At 43.4% G+C, this 15066-nt stretch overlaps 1 protein-coding gene across 1 annotated transcript; it reads right to left on the reverse strand.

Moving 5' to 3' along the window:
* Window positions 1–4649: 4649 nt before the first annotated feature.
* Window positions 4650–14595, reverse strand: wdr46 (WD repeat domain 46). The gene is made up of 14 exons (XM_015968392.3): window positions 14520–14595; window positions 13486–13644; window positions 13043–13123; window positions 12842–12954; window positions 12660–12747; window positions 12401–12462; window positions 11196–11300; window positions 10952–11102; window positions 10458–10693; window positions 10191–10344; window positions 7276–7423; window positions 5589–5779; window positions 5313–5426; window positions 4650–5095 (listed from the first exon to the last, which is right to left on the reverse strand). Exons 1-14 carry the CDS (start codon window positions 14568–14570, stop codon window positions 4976–4978), a joined length of 1773 nt encoding a protein of 590 aa, XP_015823878.3. The 5' UTR covers window positions 14571–14595; the 3' UTR covers window positions 4650–4975.
* Between the last annotated feature and the right edge of the window lie 471 nt (window positions 14596–15066).

Consider the following 15066-nt stretch of genomic DNA (forward strand, 5'->3'; position numbering starts at 1 on the left):
GCTCCGACCTGTTTAAGAGTTTCATTAGAAATGTATCTGATCACCTGCTTGCATTAAAACACAACAGATGCTTCTCAGTTGGTGGGTTTAAGTCTATCACCAGACTGGTTAGTCTATGCATACACGCATGCCTTCAGAAAATACCAATAGATGCCAGACGAGAGTAATTATTTATCTCAGCTAATAGAGAAGTTTAATGGAAATCAGCAATAAATTATGGCCTCAGCACAAAACTATAATGAAGCGCTGTAGGAGTAATATGTGACCACCCAGCTCCTGTTTGTGGTTGGATTAGAGGGAAAACAGCTGCACTACTAATGACTGTTTCTAAAACTGTTAAAAGGCAAATATTCCATATTTGTGTTTGTCAAGTTTGTGTGTTCACACTCAGGGAATGCATGAGTCAAACTCAAGAAACGAATAAAGGAACTGTGAGAAGAAAACTGGTTTTGTTCCTGATGAACTCCGATGCCGAGAGGGTTCAGTTCCTTTGTTAGGACTGGAAATGAAGATGAGGGCGTTGACTAATTAAAACATGTCAGCTACTCACTCCCTCTCTATGCATTCCAAATAAAAAAACGATAAACAGTGATTAAAGTTTTTTTATTTTACGCTCCTTGTAAATGTGCATAAGCAGCGTAAAGTAATGCAAACATTTTGACTTTGCAACTTATGTTTATGTTTATTCATTTCAAAGCGACGTACAAGTTTTTTTTTATAACCTGTAGGGCATGTTGTGATGTGTGGGGGAAACCGGAGTACCTGGAGGAAACCCACGCATGCATGGGGAGAACATGCAACTCCACGAGTTTTGAACCTGCGACCTTCGTGCTGCGAGGCAACAGTGCTAACCACTGCGCCACCATGCAGCCCCAGAGCAGTAACTTTATAACTTTTACCACGAACAGCCCTGAGTTTGCAGGGAGTTTCCACCGCTTAAGCAGCAGAACAGGTCAGACCTGAGCTGAACTGTTACCTGGTGTGTGGTTTTTCCTTCTGAGAACTACACTTATCACTGATGTTTGGTCTTTACGGAGCTGAATATAATTCTGTAACAGATTACACCAGCTTGCTTTTCTGAAGTCGCCTAGAGTCTCTAATGAGAAACACCGAAATCTGCTTTAGGAGGGTTAGGGTTAGGGTCAGAATCACATTAATGAAAGGATTAGTACTGTTTACATCATTAAAACACTGAGACCCATACAGGAGAAAGATCTATCAGATCACTGATCAAATGAATGAGGTGAAACTGGTCGGGTCGGTGTGGGGGCTGTGTTGGTCTTTATACTGTTAGAAGAAACACATTTTTATGTAGCACCTCTCAAAGTCAAAATAACAAAAACAAAAAGGATTTAGAAGAGATCTATAAAATGAATTAAAACGTATTGTAATAAAATTTTTTTTGGGAAAACAGAAAATTTTAAGTAAAAAAATGAGAAAGGAAGGAAGAAAAGGTTACAGTAAGCTGTGTGCAGCCCTGCTGGGGGGAGCTCTGTTCTGGTGGTCAATGATTGTGGTGCTCCTGGATAGGGCTGGGGCGGATCCGGTGGTCTGGGACTGGTCCACCTTTGGGATGGGACCTGTTGTGGGTCAGTGTGGGTTCTGGAGCCTATAGCTGCAAGTGGTGTTTATTATTTTTGCCATCCATGCAGGTGATTACCTCCTTTATTTATTTAGTCTGCACACTGGGGTGGTGGTGTTGGGGGGGTGTTCAAGGGGTTGGTATAGAAGAGATTTTCTAGGGGTGTTGTGGGGTGGGTGGCATCAGCATCCACCTTGTTTCAAGGACAGCAGGAGCTCTAGCTTCCTGGGAGGTTATTCAGTCCCCCTGGTTGTTTATCTTATTTAACCTTTATTTACCCCGGACAAAGCTTATTGAGATTCAAAACCTCTTTTTCAAGGGAGTCCTGCAGCAAACATTGCATAAATATATGATTACCACGCTATTGAAACAATTTAGAACAAGTAAATTTAAAACTATAAAACAATCCAAAAAAACCAGTTACATGTCAGTTGAGGTGCTCTCAAGATTTCTTCATTTAGATTTAAAAACACTCAGCCAAATAAATTCATTCCAAGCCGATAGTGCTGAATGGACAAAAGCTCATTGGGACAGAAGCGACATGCGTTTTTCATTTTCAGATGGGAATTTATGAAGGTAGCAGACCGAGTATTGCCTTGTAAACAAATCTGTAAAAGTGTGACGTCCTCCTGATGGTCAAGGCAGGCCGTCCCACCGGAGCGTACAACTCACAGTGAGTCGAGGATTTAAGGTTAGTGATGAACCTTGGAGCAGCGCGATCCACAGTCCAGTGACTGAAGACATTCAGCAGAGGCACAAAGCATCTCCATAAACCAACACAGCTAAACATGATGCAACAATTCGCATCTTTGCACTAAAAGAAAAACGTAACTTGTTTTGAAAGTAAAAATGCAGTTTTCACTTCAGCTTCTTCACAAGGTTCTCCACATGTTGGAAGGTGAGTGAATCATCAATCAAGAAACCCAGATATTAATACATGTGAACCAATGCGTTGTCTTCACCCCTAAGAGCAGTCACTGAGGATACTTCTTGAGCCTGTTAGAGTGAGAATGTGTCTATCCTTGTTTGTCTGCATTGGTGTGTGTGGGAGTCTGGTGAGGCCCATCTCACCCCACCAAACTCTGATTCTAGTGCTCCTGTGGTGTGGAGGCTCTTGGTGTTCGGGGCTGGGCGCTGGCTCACTCCCTGCAGCTGCTTGGTGGGGTCTGGTGGCTCTTGGCCTGGTTGGGTCTCTATTGGAGAGCGAGGTGGCCCAGGGTCCTAAACCTGGTCTGCTCAGGCACAGCCTTCTACAGGTGCTGTTGCTCCTGGGGAGCTCCACTGGAGCTCTGTGTGCTCTAGCTCAGGTGGTGGTCCTCTTACCCGGGGAGGCCTGGGGGTGGTAGTAAATCATTTTAAGGAGAAAACACACACACACACACACACAATCCTGGACGATGGTTGCTTCTTTAAGAATGCTGTAATCCACCCGCTTCTTAAAAATCGAGTCTTGACCCCTCTCTCCATAGCAGCTTCAGACCCATCTCTAAACTTCCGTTCATCTCCAAGATCTTGGAAAAGGTTGTGGCTAAACAACTCACAGCTGCTCTTGATGAACATAACATCTATGATAGCTTACAGTCAGGTTTTCGTAGAGCTCATTCTACTGAAACAGCTCTTCTTAGGGTCTCTAATGACCTTCTGACTCACAGTGATGCAGGAGACTGTTCTGTTCTGGTCCTGCTGGACCTGACTGCAGCCTTTGACACTGTTGACCATCACCTGCTACTGGAGAGGCTGAGAGACTGGGTAGGCCTATCAGGATCTGCTCTGGAGTGGTTCTCTTATTTTTCTGAGCGTTCCTTTTCTGTAGTCGTCTCCAAGTTTAGGTCCTCCACCACCTCCCTTACCCATGGTGTCCCACAAGGTTCTGTACTGGGGCCTCTGCTCTTCCTCCTCTATCTGCTTCCTCTTCAGCACATCCTGAGCTCCTTCAAAGGAATCTCCTACCATATTTGTGCAGATGACATCCAACTGTACATCTCCTTTAAGCCCCATGAGATGTCTAAGCTGCAGCTGTTACACACCTGCTTAGACTCTATCAAAACCTGGATGGCTGGGAGCTCTCTTCAGCTGAATGAAGATAAGACTGAGATCCTCATCTGTGCCCCAGACAAGCTGTTTCCCAAAGTCAGAGACTCTCTTGGTCAGCTTGCTTCTCACACCAAACCTTCTGTCAGGAATCTTTGCGTGACCTTTGACCCAGCTCTCATCCTGGATTCTCATGTCAGTTCTCTTGTTCGCTCTTCCTTCTTCCATCTCAGGAACATTGCTAAGCTGAGTCCCTTTCTGTCTCGGTCTGAACTTGAGACAGTTATCCACACCTTCATCTCCTCACGCTTAGACTACTGCAACTCTCTTTTCACGTGTCTGAGCAGAACCTCCCTGAACCGTCTACAGGTGGTTCAGAATGTCTGTGCTCGGCTTCTGACCAAGTCCTCCAAACACACCCACATCACCCTGCTTCTCCTCCAGCTTCACTGGCTGCCAGTCAACTTCAGGGTTCATTTCAAGATCCTGGTTCTGGTCTATAGGGCCTTACATGGACAAGCACCATCTTACATTGGTGATCTTCTTAGTCCCTACACCCCCAGCAGGTCCCTGAGGTCCAGTGATCAAAGCCTACTGGTTGTGCAGCACCAGGCTAAAGGTCAAAGGTGACAGATCATTTGCTGCTGTGGCCCCCAGACTCTGGAACTCTCTCCCCCTGAGCCTGAGATCAGTGGACTCAGTGGTCTCCTTTAAAAAGCAGCTGAAGACTCACTTGTTCAAGCTGGCTTTTGTATGACTTTCATCACCACTCTCTCTTTATTCTGCTCTCCCCACCTATTCCACCTTCCTCAGGATCCACTGATTTCCCTCTTTCCTGTTCACTCTCTCTCTCTCTCTCTCTCTCAATTGTCTATTTTTTGCTTATTTTAAATATATTTTAACCATTTTCTAAATTCTTTTTTTATATTTTTACGTTTTGTTTTTGTGAAGCGCCTCCTGATTTCTATCTTGAGAGGCGCTATAGAAAAGATATTTTCTTCTACTTACAATATTGTAATATTCTTCAAGATCATAGTTAAGTTTCATCTTTGCTTTATTTTACAGCGTTTCCCTCTTAGTCGACACATTTATCTGTATTTAGAGGCTTAATAATAAGCTGTTTATTTTGTCAACCTTTATTCTGAGCAACAAACTGAAATCCAGTTTAACTCTGGGAGGTAATGAGTGTCAGTTACAACGCACCCCATCATTAACACGTGTCACATTCCTGCCCGAGACATCCTCTCAGCTCCACTTGGCGTAGTCACAGTAGATCGTGTCCAAGAAATTGTCTTCATGAGAAGGTCAAAGGTCCATCCCACAGAATGTCCCCACACTCTGAGCAGCACAAAGGCTCCTTCTCTATTTTTTGAATCTGTCCAGAGCAGATTTTCGTCTGGACAGTGCAGCCTTCTTCGCTTCCTTCCTCTTTTGTTGTTCTTCCATTTTTACTTTGTCCTCTACAGATTTTCGGATGACATCCTGCACAGAGAACACAAAAGGATTAGAAATGAATACAAATCAAATGGTTTTCTAGCCATGGACTGGGCCCAACACCTTTAATCGCCTGAGAATAATCTTGTCGTCGTAAAACGTTGATCTTAACATAGAACTTGTCTTATTTGTTAATTCGACATGATGTAGCAAACATTTTTACTTTTCTAGATATCTAATCTAGGTATTATTCTGGATTACTTACCCTCTGGTCCACATGAGCCACTTGCTTCTTGCGCCTCTCAACAGCTCCAGCAGAACTGCGACCCTTTTTCTTAAATTTTGGGACAAACTTCTCTTTAGCATGTGGGTCAAAGCCCTGAAAAGATAAAAACAATATAAATAACAATAAATATCATGATTTTTTTATGAAGCTGTGGATGTGCAGGTGAGGTTTTTAGTACTAAAATAAATAAAAACAGAACATTGTGCTGAGTTTTTATTTTATTTTAAATGACCCATATTTTTAAAGCCCACTCACCAGAGACTGGACCTTTTCTTGATGCCTCTGCTCAAAGGTGGCGCGATCAACCCGACCCAGGTCTGTGGGGTCCAGGCTGATGAGCTCAGGCTGAATCTTCTCCAGCAGGGCCTTGACCTCCCACTCCTGCCTCTGCTTTGCACTACGATATGGATTTGCATCCAGTCCGTCAAAGTTGGGCTCGCCGGCACCTGTGAAGGTGAAGCAGGATGAGAAATTGTACAGAACAAAGAACTTCATTGGCTCTCTCTCCACAGGTTTGTAGTTATCTCTAAATGTTTGTCATGCAGAAGAAGTCATGTCCCGTTCCTCACTGATCACACGCTCACCCTAAGGCCCCCATAAGCTCTGTCCTTACTTAGCAAACGTTCAGTCATTGATACTTTCTTGTCTCTATCAGAGGTCCTCGCATCCTTAGACGTGCAGCGCAGACCCCAGCTGTCGCTGTGCAGCGCTCCAGCCAGCTGGTGCGGTCCCATCGGCTAGCTGCTCGTAGCTTGTAGAGTACAGGCCGGCTGTGATCACCCAGCGATCTGAATCTGCATTTGGGTTTGCTGACATGCTACAGCTTTTCCCTGTGGTCACATGATTTCTCCTCTCAGGAGTCATGTTATTCACCAGGAACTCAGTTAATCAATAGCTATGTGGCTAGCTCACGTTAGCACGATTTCTGCATGTTTTAGGTGGTGAACACAACTGATTTGTTTGATTTAGTGATGAATCGCTCCTGCAGACACTAACGAAGGCTGTGGAGACATTTCAGCTGTTAGGTTGAGGTGTTAAAAACACAAACACACAGCGAGGACAGTTTCAGATTCATTTTTATGAGAGTGAGTTGAAACACATTCTATGGGGTGCTAAAAGCAACCCAAAATAGCAGCGTTCCTGTTGGCGTTAGCCAGTATTTCTGATGTGGCTGCATTGTACTACACTGTAGCAAGGTCTCGCCTCCAGCTGGCTTGGCACCTGATACCATGGCAATTCATGAACCGATGCAGGTAAGGACCACCGCTCACCTCCTCCTCCTGCTGTGCACCTTACTCCCTTTCCTCTGGTGAAGGAAGTGGAGAGAAATCCTCCAGACTAGGAAGTGTGCTGCCGTTTCTCCGCCCGAGCAGGGGAGTTTGTTTGTGTGTGTTAGCGGCTCATTTCCCCAACAGCACCCCAACGGTGCTGCTGTCAGTCACTGCCGCAGCACCACCATCTTGGTCCTCCAGTGAACACCTCATTTTGGTGCATTTTTCAAACAGGAAGTGACTCTGGTAGGGGGGACTTGCTCTTTCAGGAGGGTCAGAACATGATCCCAACATTTAAGGATGTCGGTGTTTGTGACAACCATATTGCCTGATAAAAACCTTAAACTCATTGGACGCGATGATCAACCTGCTTTTCCTGTAATCTTAAATATTCCCGTAAAAAGAGTCTTGAAAACCTCAAACTGCAGAGTTTAGTCTGAATATTTTTTCAATGATAAATGTGGAATCGTCACTGATTGACCGCCTACGCCATAAAGCCTTCTTCTATAGAATTTGAGTGGTTGGAAGCATCAAGGAGGCTATTTGATTAGTAAACATGTAGAAAATATTTTAAAATGGTTCCACTTGTTTTTAAACACACAGATCTCCCGCAGGCTGTTGCCACAGACGACTGGGCAGTGAAGCTGCTGTTTAAAAGCACGATGTCTGACCTGGTACAAGCATGCTGGTAAAACCTTCTCCATGTCCAACTCCAAGGACATCCTCAAAGGGACAAAACTGCAGCCCCCACACAGATCCCCGAACCCTATGAGCCATGTAGGGCTTGGTGACTGGAGTGCTCCACACGTCCCTGTACACCTGCAGGAAGAGTGTTTTCACACAGATCAACACACAAAACACCCCCACGTGTCACCGGTGTCCACACACAGCTACACCCAGCTCGGACTACACCCATCCCTTTCCCGACAGGTGGATTTCTGTAGTGAAATCATTACTTGTTCAGTGAGTCTGTGACAATCATTGTGTTGACACGCTCATCAGAAAAGCAAACTGTTGTCCCAAATAGACCGACGTTATTTTTTAAATGCATGTTAGTTTTTCTCAGTTGCTTTGGTGCATTTCTCACAACAGAATTGATCTCTGCACCACTATTAAGGCTTTTCTCAAAACAATTAGTGCAAACTGCAAAACGTGGTGGATAACTTGCAAAAGTGAGTCACTTCATCAAAAAGAAAAGTCAGTTGCTCAAAATAAGTAGTCAATGCTTCAAAGGCAAGTCCCTTAATCAAAACAGATAATATCTTCATCAAAAGCAAGTACTTATATCTATCAAAGTGTCGGGGCTGTCACAATTACAAGTCATTCCACCGGCACCTCTGGTCACAAAATCAAATGGTTTGAACATGTTCTCGTTGTGACGGATTTCTTTGTAGGTGCTTCCCAATGACATGTCAAGTCTGGACAGCACGCACGGCATGTTGAAAACCGTAAATTGTAAAGGAAAATCAAGACACTTCATATGCACTCTTGATAATTTTTAACTGAAACTGTTCACAGCATTGTGCAACTGGGGAAATCCAGTAAAACAAACATTTTACAGCAAACATACACTCACTTAGACAGTAAACCTTACTGCAGCAGTTATGAAACAAACAAAAAACTGAACAAACACCTGCTGCATGGCAATCATTGATATCTAGACGCTCCCGTCTGTCTGCCCACTAGGGCTGTCGCGGATGAGGAATTCCCCCTGCGGTGATTCAGGGTGGCTTAATATTGCGGTGTGCGATATTATTGCAGCACTTTTTTTTATTGCAGTACTATCTAAACATAATGTTTACACATTTAAAAAAGGTTAAAATTGCCGTGCCTTCTTTAATAACACTTTACTGAATGCAGATCAAAGGGCAGTAACAACACAGATCGCAGTAACATTTGTTTCTCCGACAGTCGGAGTCCGACTGAACTTAAAAACAACAACATTCAGGAGGTTAAACTTTTAAATGCAAATTTGGCTGCAGCATCTAACAAATAAGAAACAAGTCCCCATTTTGTTTAGTTTAAAATCAAGCATAAAAAATTACATGTACCGGGCGCGCGGCACTATCATTTCACTTTCACACACAGGAATGACGGTGATTTATATCTCGGTCACGTCCTTGTTACCCACAAGGAAAACCAGCATGTTAACCATATACGGTTTGAGAGAGGATCTGAGAGGGGTGGCAACATTTCCAGCAACACTGAAAACCCTCTCGGATGGTGCGCTCGTTGCACTAACGCACACGTACCTGCGTGCGACTCTGGCGAGCAAAGGGAATCTCTCCCGGTTGTTGCTCCACCATGTCAGGGGGGTTTCTTTAGGGTGGATGCATTCCTCCTGCAGGTAGCGAGTGAGCTCCAGCTCGGCTCAAACGCTCTTCGGGACGGTTGCAGAAGCAGTACTTGTCCGGGACTTCAGCAGGTCTCCGAGTGTTTATTTATTTATTTATTTTTTTTTTGCCGCTGGTGGCAGCTCTGTCTCGGCCAAGGACCCTGGCTGCGCAGCAGCTGACGTACTGAAAACCAAAGTGCTCCCAAAGGAGCGAAGTAACGTTTCGTTTTGATACCAGTGCAGCCGTCCTTCTCAACATGCATCATCGAGTTGAATCAAGTCAGTAATCGCGGTGGCCCATGATGCAGCGCGGTGGGTTTCTTCATATTGCGATATTTCATTTTTGCGGTTACCGTGACAGCCCTACTGCCCACATATTTTCATCAACATCACAGGGAATGTCAGCTCTATCGATGCATCGGGGAAAGTATCTCCTGGAGTGTTGAATCCACCCTCTGCAGGACTCTGCTGTGATGTCATCATAAGCTGCATCCATAGCTGCTAGCAGGGCCATTTGGGTATGTGGATGCCTGTCATATACCTTCCACCTCCAGGAAGAGAAATACTCCTCAATCAGATTTAGGAATGGAGTGTAAGGAGGAAGAATCTCCACAAGCATCCTGTCGTGTGCTGCCAACCACTGCCTGACTACAGCAGAGTGATGGAAGCTAACATTATCCCAAACCACTACATGCATTGTCCGATTGTCACCAGGACACACACCAATTTTCATTAGTGTGAGATGAGGTTCACCTGAGAAAAGTCATTTATGGAGATTTCCATGGAAACTCCTTAAAAATAGGGTTTTCAAAATGGGTGTACAAGTTGTTTGACAAGATGTTCAACAGTTTTGAGTGCAATGCCACAAGCAATGAAAAGAAGACCATTAGTTGTAAGGACGATGACTATTCAGCCGGTACAAGTATAAATAATTGTGACATTCATGATAAAAGCAAGGAGATAGTGATGAATAGCAAGTCAAAAGGGACCATTCTTTACACATTTGTACTTACTCAACTGCTTCATGTCCAAAGGCATTTGCCTTTGGATGAAATGAACATGAAACCGCCACTAGGTTGTGCCAAAACGACTACTTGTTGTGGAGGTTGAACTAACTGTTGTGCAAAGTTTAATTCTGTAGTGAGAAATGCACCAAAGCAACGGAGAAAAACTGTAATGCGTTAGTCTTGCTTGAACCGTCAGCATCTAAGTTAGATCAACTTAGATGCTGACGTAAACGCACTGACTGACCTGGACAACGTCCCCCGTGGCTGCAGACAGGAGTCCTCTCTGGCTCAGAGACAAACACGAAGCTCCAGCAGGAAGGAAGTAGGACGTGAGGGGTTTGAGGGCTCTGATGTCAAATACTTTCAGCTTTTTATCCATTCCAGATGTCACCATGTAACTGCCGAAAAAGGGAAATCACGATGAGGGAGAAAACAGACCCACTCTTAAATTTAACCAGACTGGTTTCCTGTTTATTCCTCCAACATAAGAAGCCAACTGTTTGTGACTCACTTCCCCATCTTGTCCACAGCCACGGAGCGAACTCCACCCTGGTGACAGAGCATCTTGACGAGGGCTTCTTTCTGATTTGGAGACCAGAGGGTGACAGTGCCATTGGAGTGGCCCAGATGGATGATGGCGTTGTGAGGGTTCTGGCACATCACATCCAGCCGGCCAGTCTTAGTGCAGATGGCCGCTACCTCCTTTCCGGTTGACACGTCCAAGTACTGCAGGAAGCTCGTAGCACTCTGCAGACCAGATAGTAAACCATCAGTTTGTGCTTTTACATTTTTTTTAAACGAGATCCAACTTTTCTTCAGCGACAGGAAACTTGTCATAAAATAGAAGCATAAAGCTTCTCCTCACTCTCTTATGCCTCTCGACCGGTGAACTGGCTTCATGAGTTATTAAGTGTGTGACAAGCTGTAGTTTTTGTTTGGTAAAACTAAAACAGAAGTGTTGTTTCAGAGTGGGGCCGTCAGCAGAGGAAGGGTGAGTGAACCCACCGCTGTAGCTAGCAAGAAGTGGTAGGGGAGGAACTGCATTCGAAGGACATCGTTGAATTTGCGGATGCAGTGCAGCTCTATCCCATTGGAGTCGTAGACGTACAACCACTGCTTCTGAGCCACAGCAAACATGGAGTCAGTGTGGAGCCATCTAGTGGAGGATAGCAGATCTGCGTCAGTCTCCAAACACAATCTACCATCCCTATAATACTTCTGCTGCACTGAACAATGCTTCATAACGTACTTTACATCACTGATGGACTCCATGACATTTATCTCACACATGAGCTGTTTGGTTTGCCAGTCGAAACACGCCAAGTGACCTCTCCTCCCGCCGAGCAGCAGCTGACTGAAGAAATCAGACATATTTGCATTATTAGGCTCCGGAAAAAGCACACAGCTGTCACAGCATATTGATAACAGATAACAACCAACTGCAATGACCCATGGCTTCATGGGTCAAATCTTGTTTTACTGTCCACCCACTACTTTTATTTTATAACCAGAAGGAACTAGTTTAACCATCTGCAGCTGTTGCATGTAACCACTTTTGTCCAAATCATGATCACATTCCAAACGCAGCAGCCAGTGAGCCTGGAGGACATTTCAGCAACTCGTGATGGATCACTGAAGAAATTAAAAGCAAAACAATAATAATAATAAAAAAAAACACACAAAAATGTGTTGAAACTAAATCATCACATTGCTTCATGTCTGCTATAACCAGCCATTAGCTCTGCTCTGAAAATGGCCTTTTCTCACATTACAAACAAAGCAAAACAAGCACTGCTAAATGCAAAGAGAAGAAGCTCACCCACCACACTAAAGAGAAAATACAAAACACACAGCAACTGGAGAGTAATTGTGTTTTTCTGAAGAAAATTCGCTTTTTGCTTCTAATCAATCAATAAATAAAATTAGGAATGCACAATATATCGGCATCAATATCAGCAGATGTTAGTCATTTTAAAAAATATTGGTCAGATATATAAAACTGGGCTGATATTAACAACCAATATTTTCCCCATCTTGTTTTCATTTGTTTATGTTTCAGAGGGTGAGGGGGTGATGTGTATCTGTTAAGTCACGTGACAGTGATTGTAATCATCTAAGAAGCGTAAATGTGTGTGTACATAATAACGTAAACTCAGCTTTAATAATGTTCATTACAAACAAAATCTGCTGCTTTTAGAAGCATTAATGTCAGCATATCGGTTATCGGCCATAACAGTGATATTAATATCGGATGTCGTATCGGCCCAAAAATTTCACATTGGTGCATCCCTAAATAAAATAAATAAATAAACATAAAAAAATAAAATAAGGAACTTAAGTCTAAGTTACATAAACGTCCATGCTGATTGTTCACCTAAAGCAGAGCTGCACATTTCACTATAACAATCAGGGAAATTGCCAGATAAACACAAAGTAGGGACGTGTGATACTAACCGTCCTGTTTTGCTGTAATCCACTCGATATGGTCCGAACTGGGTCAGTTTGAGGTTGAAATACTGTAAAAGCAGCCAGAAAAAAATAAATAAATCAATCAAAGAAACAACCCAGATATACGTTCAGGTACAAAAATACAATCCTGCTGCTACCAGCAACTTAAAAAAGAAATGGTTATTTTAACGCAAAAGCAAACTTTTCTGACTTTGTTTCTTTGTTACATAAAGGTATTATTAAGTGATCTGACAGTTTCTGCTACCTTTGCTCCGGATGTTATATCCACAGCTTCTGCAATGTCCTCCTGCGATATCGTACAGGTGTCCTCGTCTTCATCGCCTTCTAGAAAACTGAAAATGGAAAAAACACGTTTGCTCATCATCTGATTTTTGTAGAAACAAATGCTGACATGACAAGATGTTTGTGTGGCACTGAGGAACTGACCCGGCATCTTCTGGGAGTAGGAGGTCAAACCGAGCAGCTTGTTTCAGGGCCAAATCTGAAGCTTCTTCTGATCGAGTGATGACCTGTTTCAGCTTGCGGTAGTGGCGAGGGGGCTAGAAAAATAAACAACTCACACTTTGGTAAAAGAAAACAACAATATTCAACACACACCCAATAGAGAAAACACACGAAGTTCCTCACCTTTGTTATTTTGTCTTTCCTCTTGAATTTCTGTAACCTGTCTTTTGGGATCGGTGCAGATCCTGGAAAAGGGTCTGATTTCTAAAAAGGGAGATTATTTACATCAGAATGTTCAATAAAATCATAGTTAAATGTGGAGATGTAGGGAAAAATCTACACAGATAAGAAGAAACAATTAGAGTTAAAGCCTAATGCAGGAACTGAATGTTTTATTACCTTGTCGTTAAAGTGAATAAATGGGCTTTTTCCTTTTGTTTACTTGAATCAAAATAATACTTTGCTGAAACAAGTAAAATGAGATGCGAGAAGTACAAAACTAAAGTAGTGTTTAACATTAAAATGTGTTTTAAGTCCAACCAGATCCTGGTTCGTGTCAACCTGAGGGGATAACGCGATCCCATTCACCATCTCAATCAGCCTACAACACAATCGCTCTTTCTTACCTCTGAAAATAACTTCTTTTCTGCACTCGTCTCATCTTTCTGTTTTCTTTTTTTTGCCCGTCTGTCCTGCTGCACAGCAGCCTCTCCAGTGTTTTCTCCATCTCTGCTTTTATCCTCCTTCTGTGGCTCATTCCAGTAACGAACCGAAGGACGTTTGACCTGAGAAGCCAGAAATTTATTTAGTTTAGCAATACAATAATTTATTATCATTGTGTAACACAACAAACAACAACTAGGACAAGCAGTGATTTCTGAGGTCTTGTAGCATGCTGATGTGTTGTCACAAAGTTCTCAATGATGGCAAATGATCATGAAATCCATAATATGGAGGAGATGGTAACTAGTTTGGTCGCCCAGGCTGTAATCAGTAGGTTGCTAGACTGAAACCAGGCTCTGTCTGTGCCAGTGATTGTGTCCTTGTGCAAGACATTTCATCCCTCCTGCCTGGTGGTGGTCGTTGGAGGAACCGGTGGTACCTGAGTGCATCCACCTCGCCTCTGTCAGTGGGCTCCAGGGCAGCTGTGGCTACGATGTCGCTCATCACCATCAGCGTGTGAATGACTCTGTAAAGTTCTTGTGGTTTTAGGTTGATTTCACTTCACACTGCCAGCTCCTAAACCTCCTCCCTTTATCCAACCATAACAGAAATGATCCAGGGATTGCTCACAAGAACAAGAGGAAAGCTGCACACAACCTTAAGGCTAATGTTGAGGATGACTGATGATGGAGAGTTTAACAGCCTGTCAGTCCGACTGTGGGGTATAGAACTAAATGTACCTACAGTAGGTTCAGGAAAGGCTGAACATTAACCTGCGTTTACAACGAACACCATCGAGACCCACTTTGTTTACTAACGAGGTCTAAAGCAGATCCGGTGCAGCTTTAGCATTAGCTTGTCGGAGGATGCGTACAGCCGTAAAAGACCACCCTTACCGCTGTTATTCAAACTATATAAACTGCTTAATGCATAAACTGGATTAAATAATCATCAATTGTTTGTTAGAGTAAAATAAAGGTGGTTTGAGAATTCCTACCTTAATTTTCTTCTCCACGTGTGAATCGGTAAAAGTCGCTTTCGACTTCATTTTTAAACTTCCGCTACGTCACCCGATCGCTTCCGGTAACGTAGTTTTATTTATTTTTATGTTATTTTCTTTTTAATAAAAATTTTAAATCACAGATTGCTTAAATGTTTAAATATAATTATATTGATTATTTTTACTTTATTTATTTGTTTGTTTAAATAAAGGACGTCTCACCGCAACGCTAAAGTTGACAGCCTTCTGGTGTTGCATTAGGAGGTCTAGAGGGGCAGAGATAGGGAGGTGCAGAACCTAACAGATGTGAGGTGTGCTGTGGGAGCTCCACGGGAGTCTCCCTTGAGGTTTGCAGATAATTGTGATCCGCAGTAAGAGCAGGTGACGAGAATGGTTAGGATCAGGAACGAGTACATCAAAGCAACGGCTCATGTTAGATGTTTGGAGATACAGTCAAAGAGGCCATGCTGAGGTGGTTTGGACATGTCAGAGGAGACAGAAGGATGTTGAAGTTGGAGCCACCAGGCAGGAGGCTGAGAAGAGA

Source organism: Nothobranchius furzeri, chromosome 15 (genome assembly GCF_043380555.1).
Source record: "Nothobranchius furzeri strain GRZ-AD chromosome 15, NfurGRZ-RIMD1, whole genome shotgun sequence".
Lineage (NCBI taxonomy): Eukaryota > Metazoa > Chordata > Actinopteri > Cyprinodontiformes > Nothobranchiidae > Nothobranchius > Nothobranchius furzeri.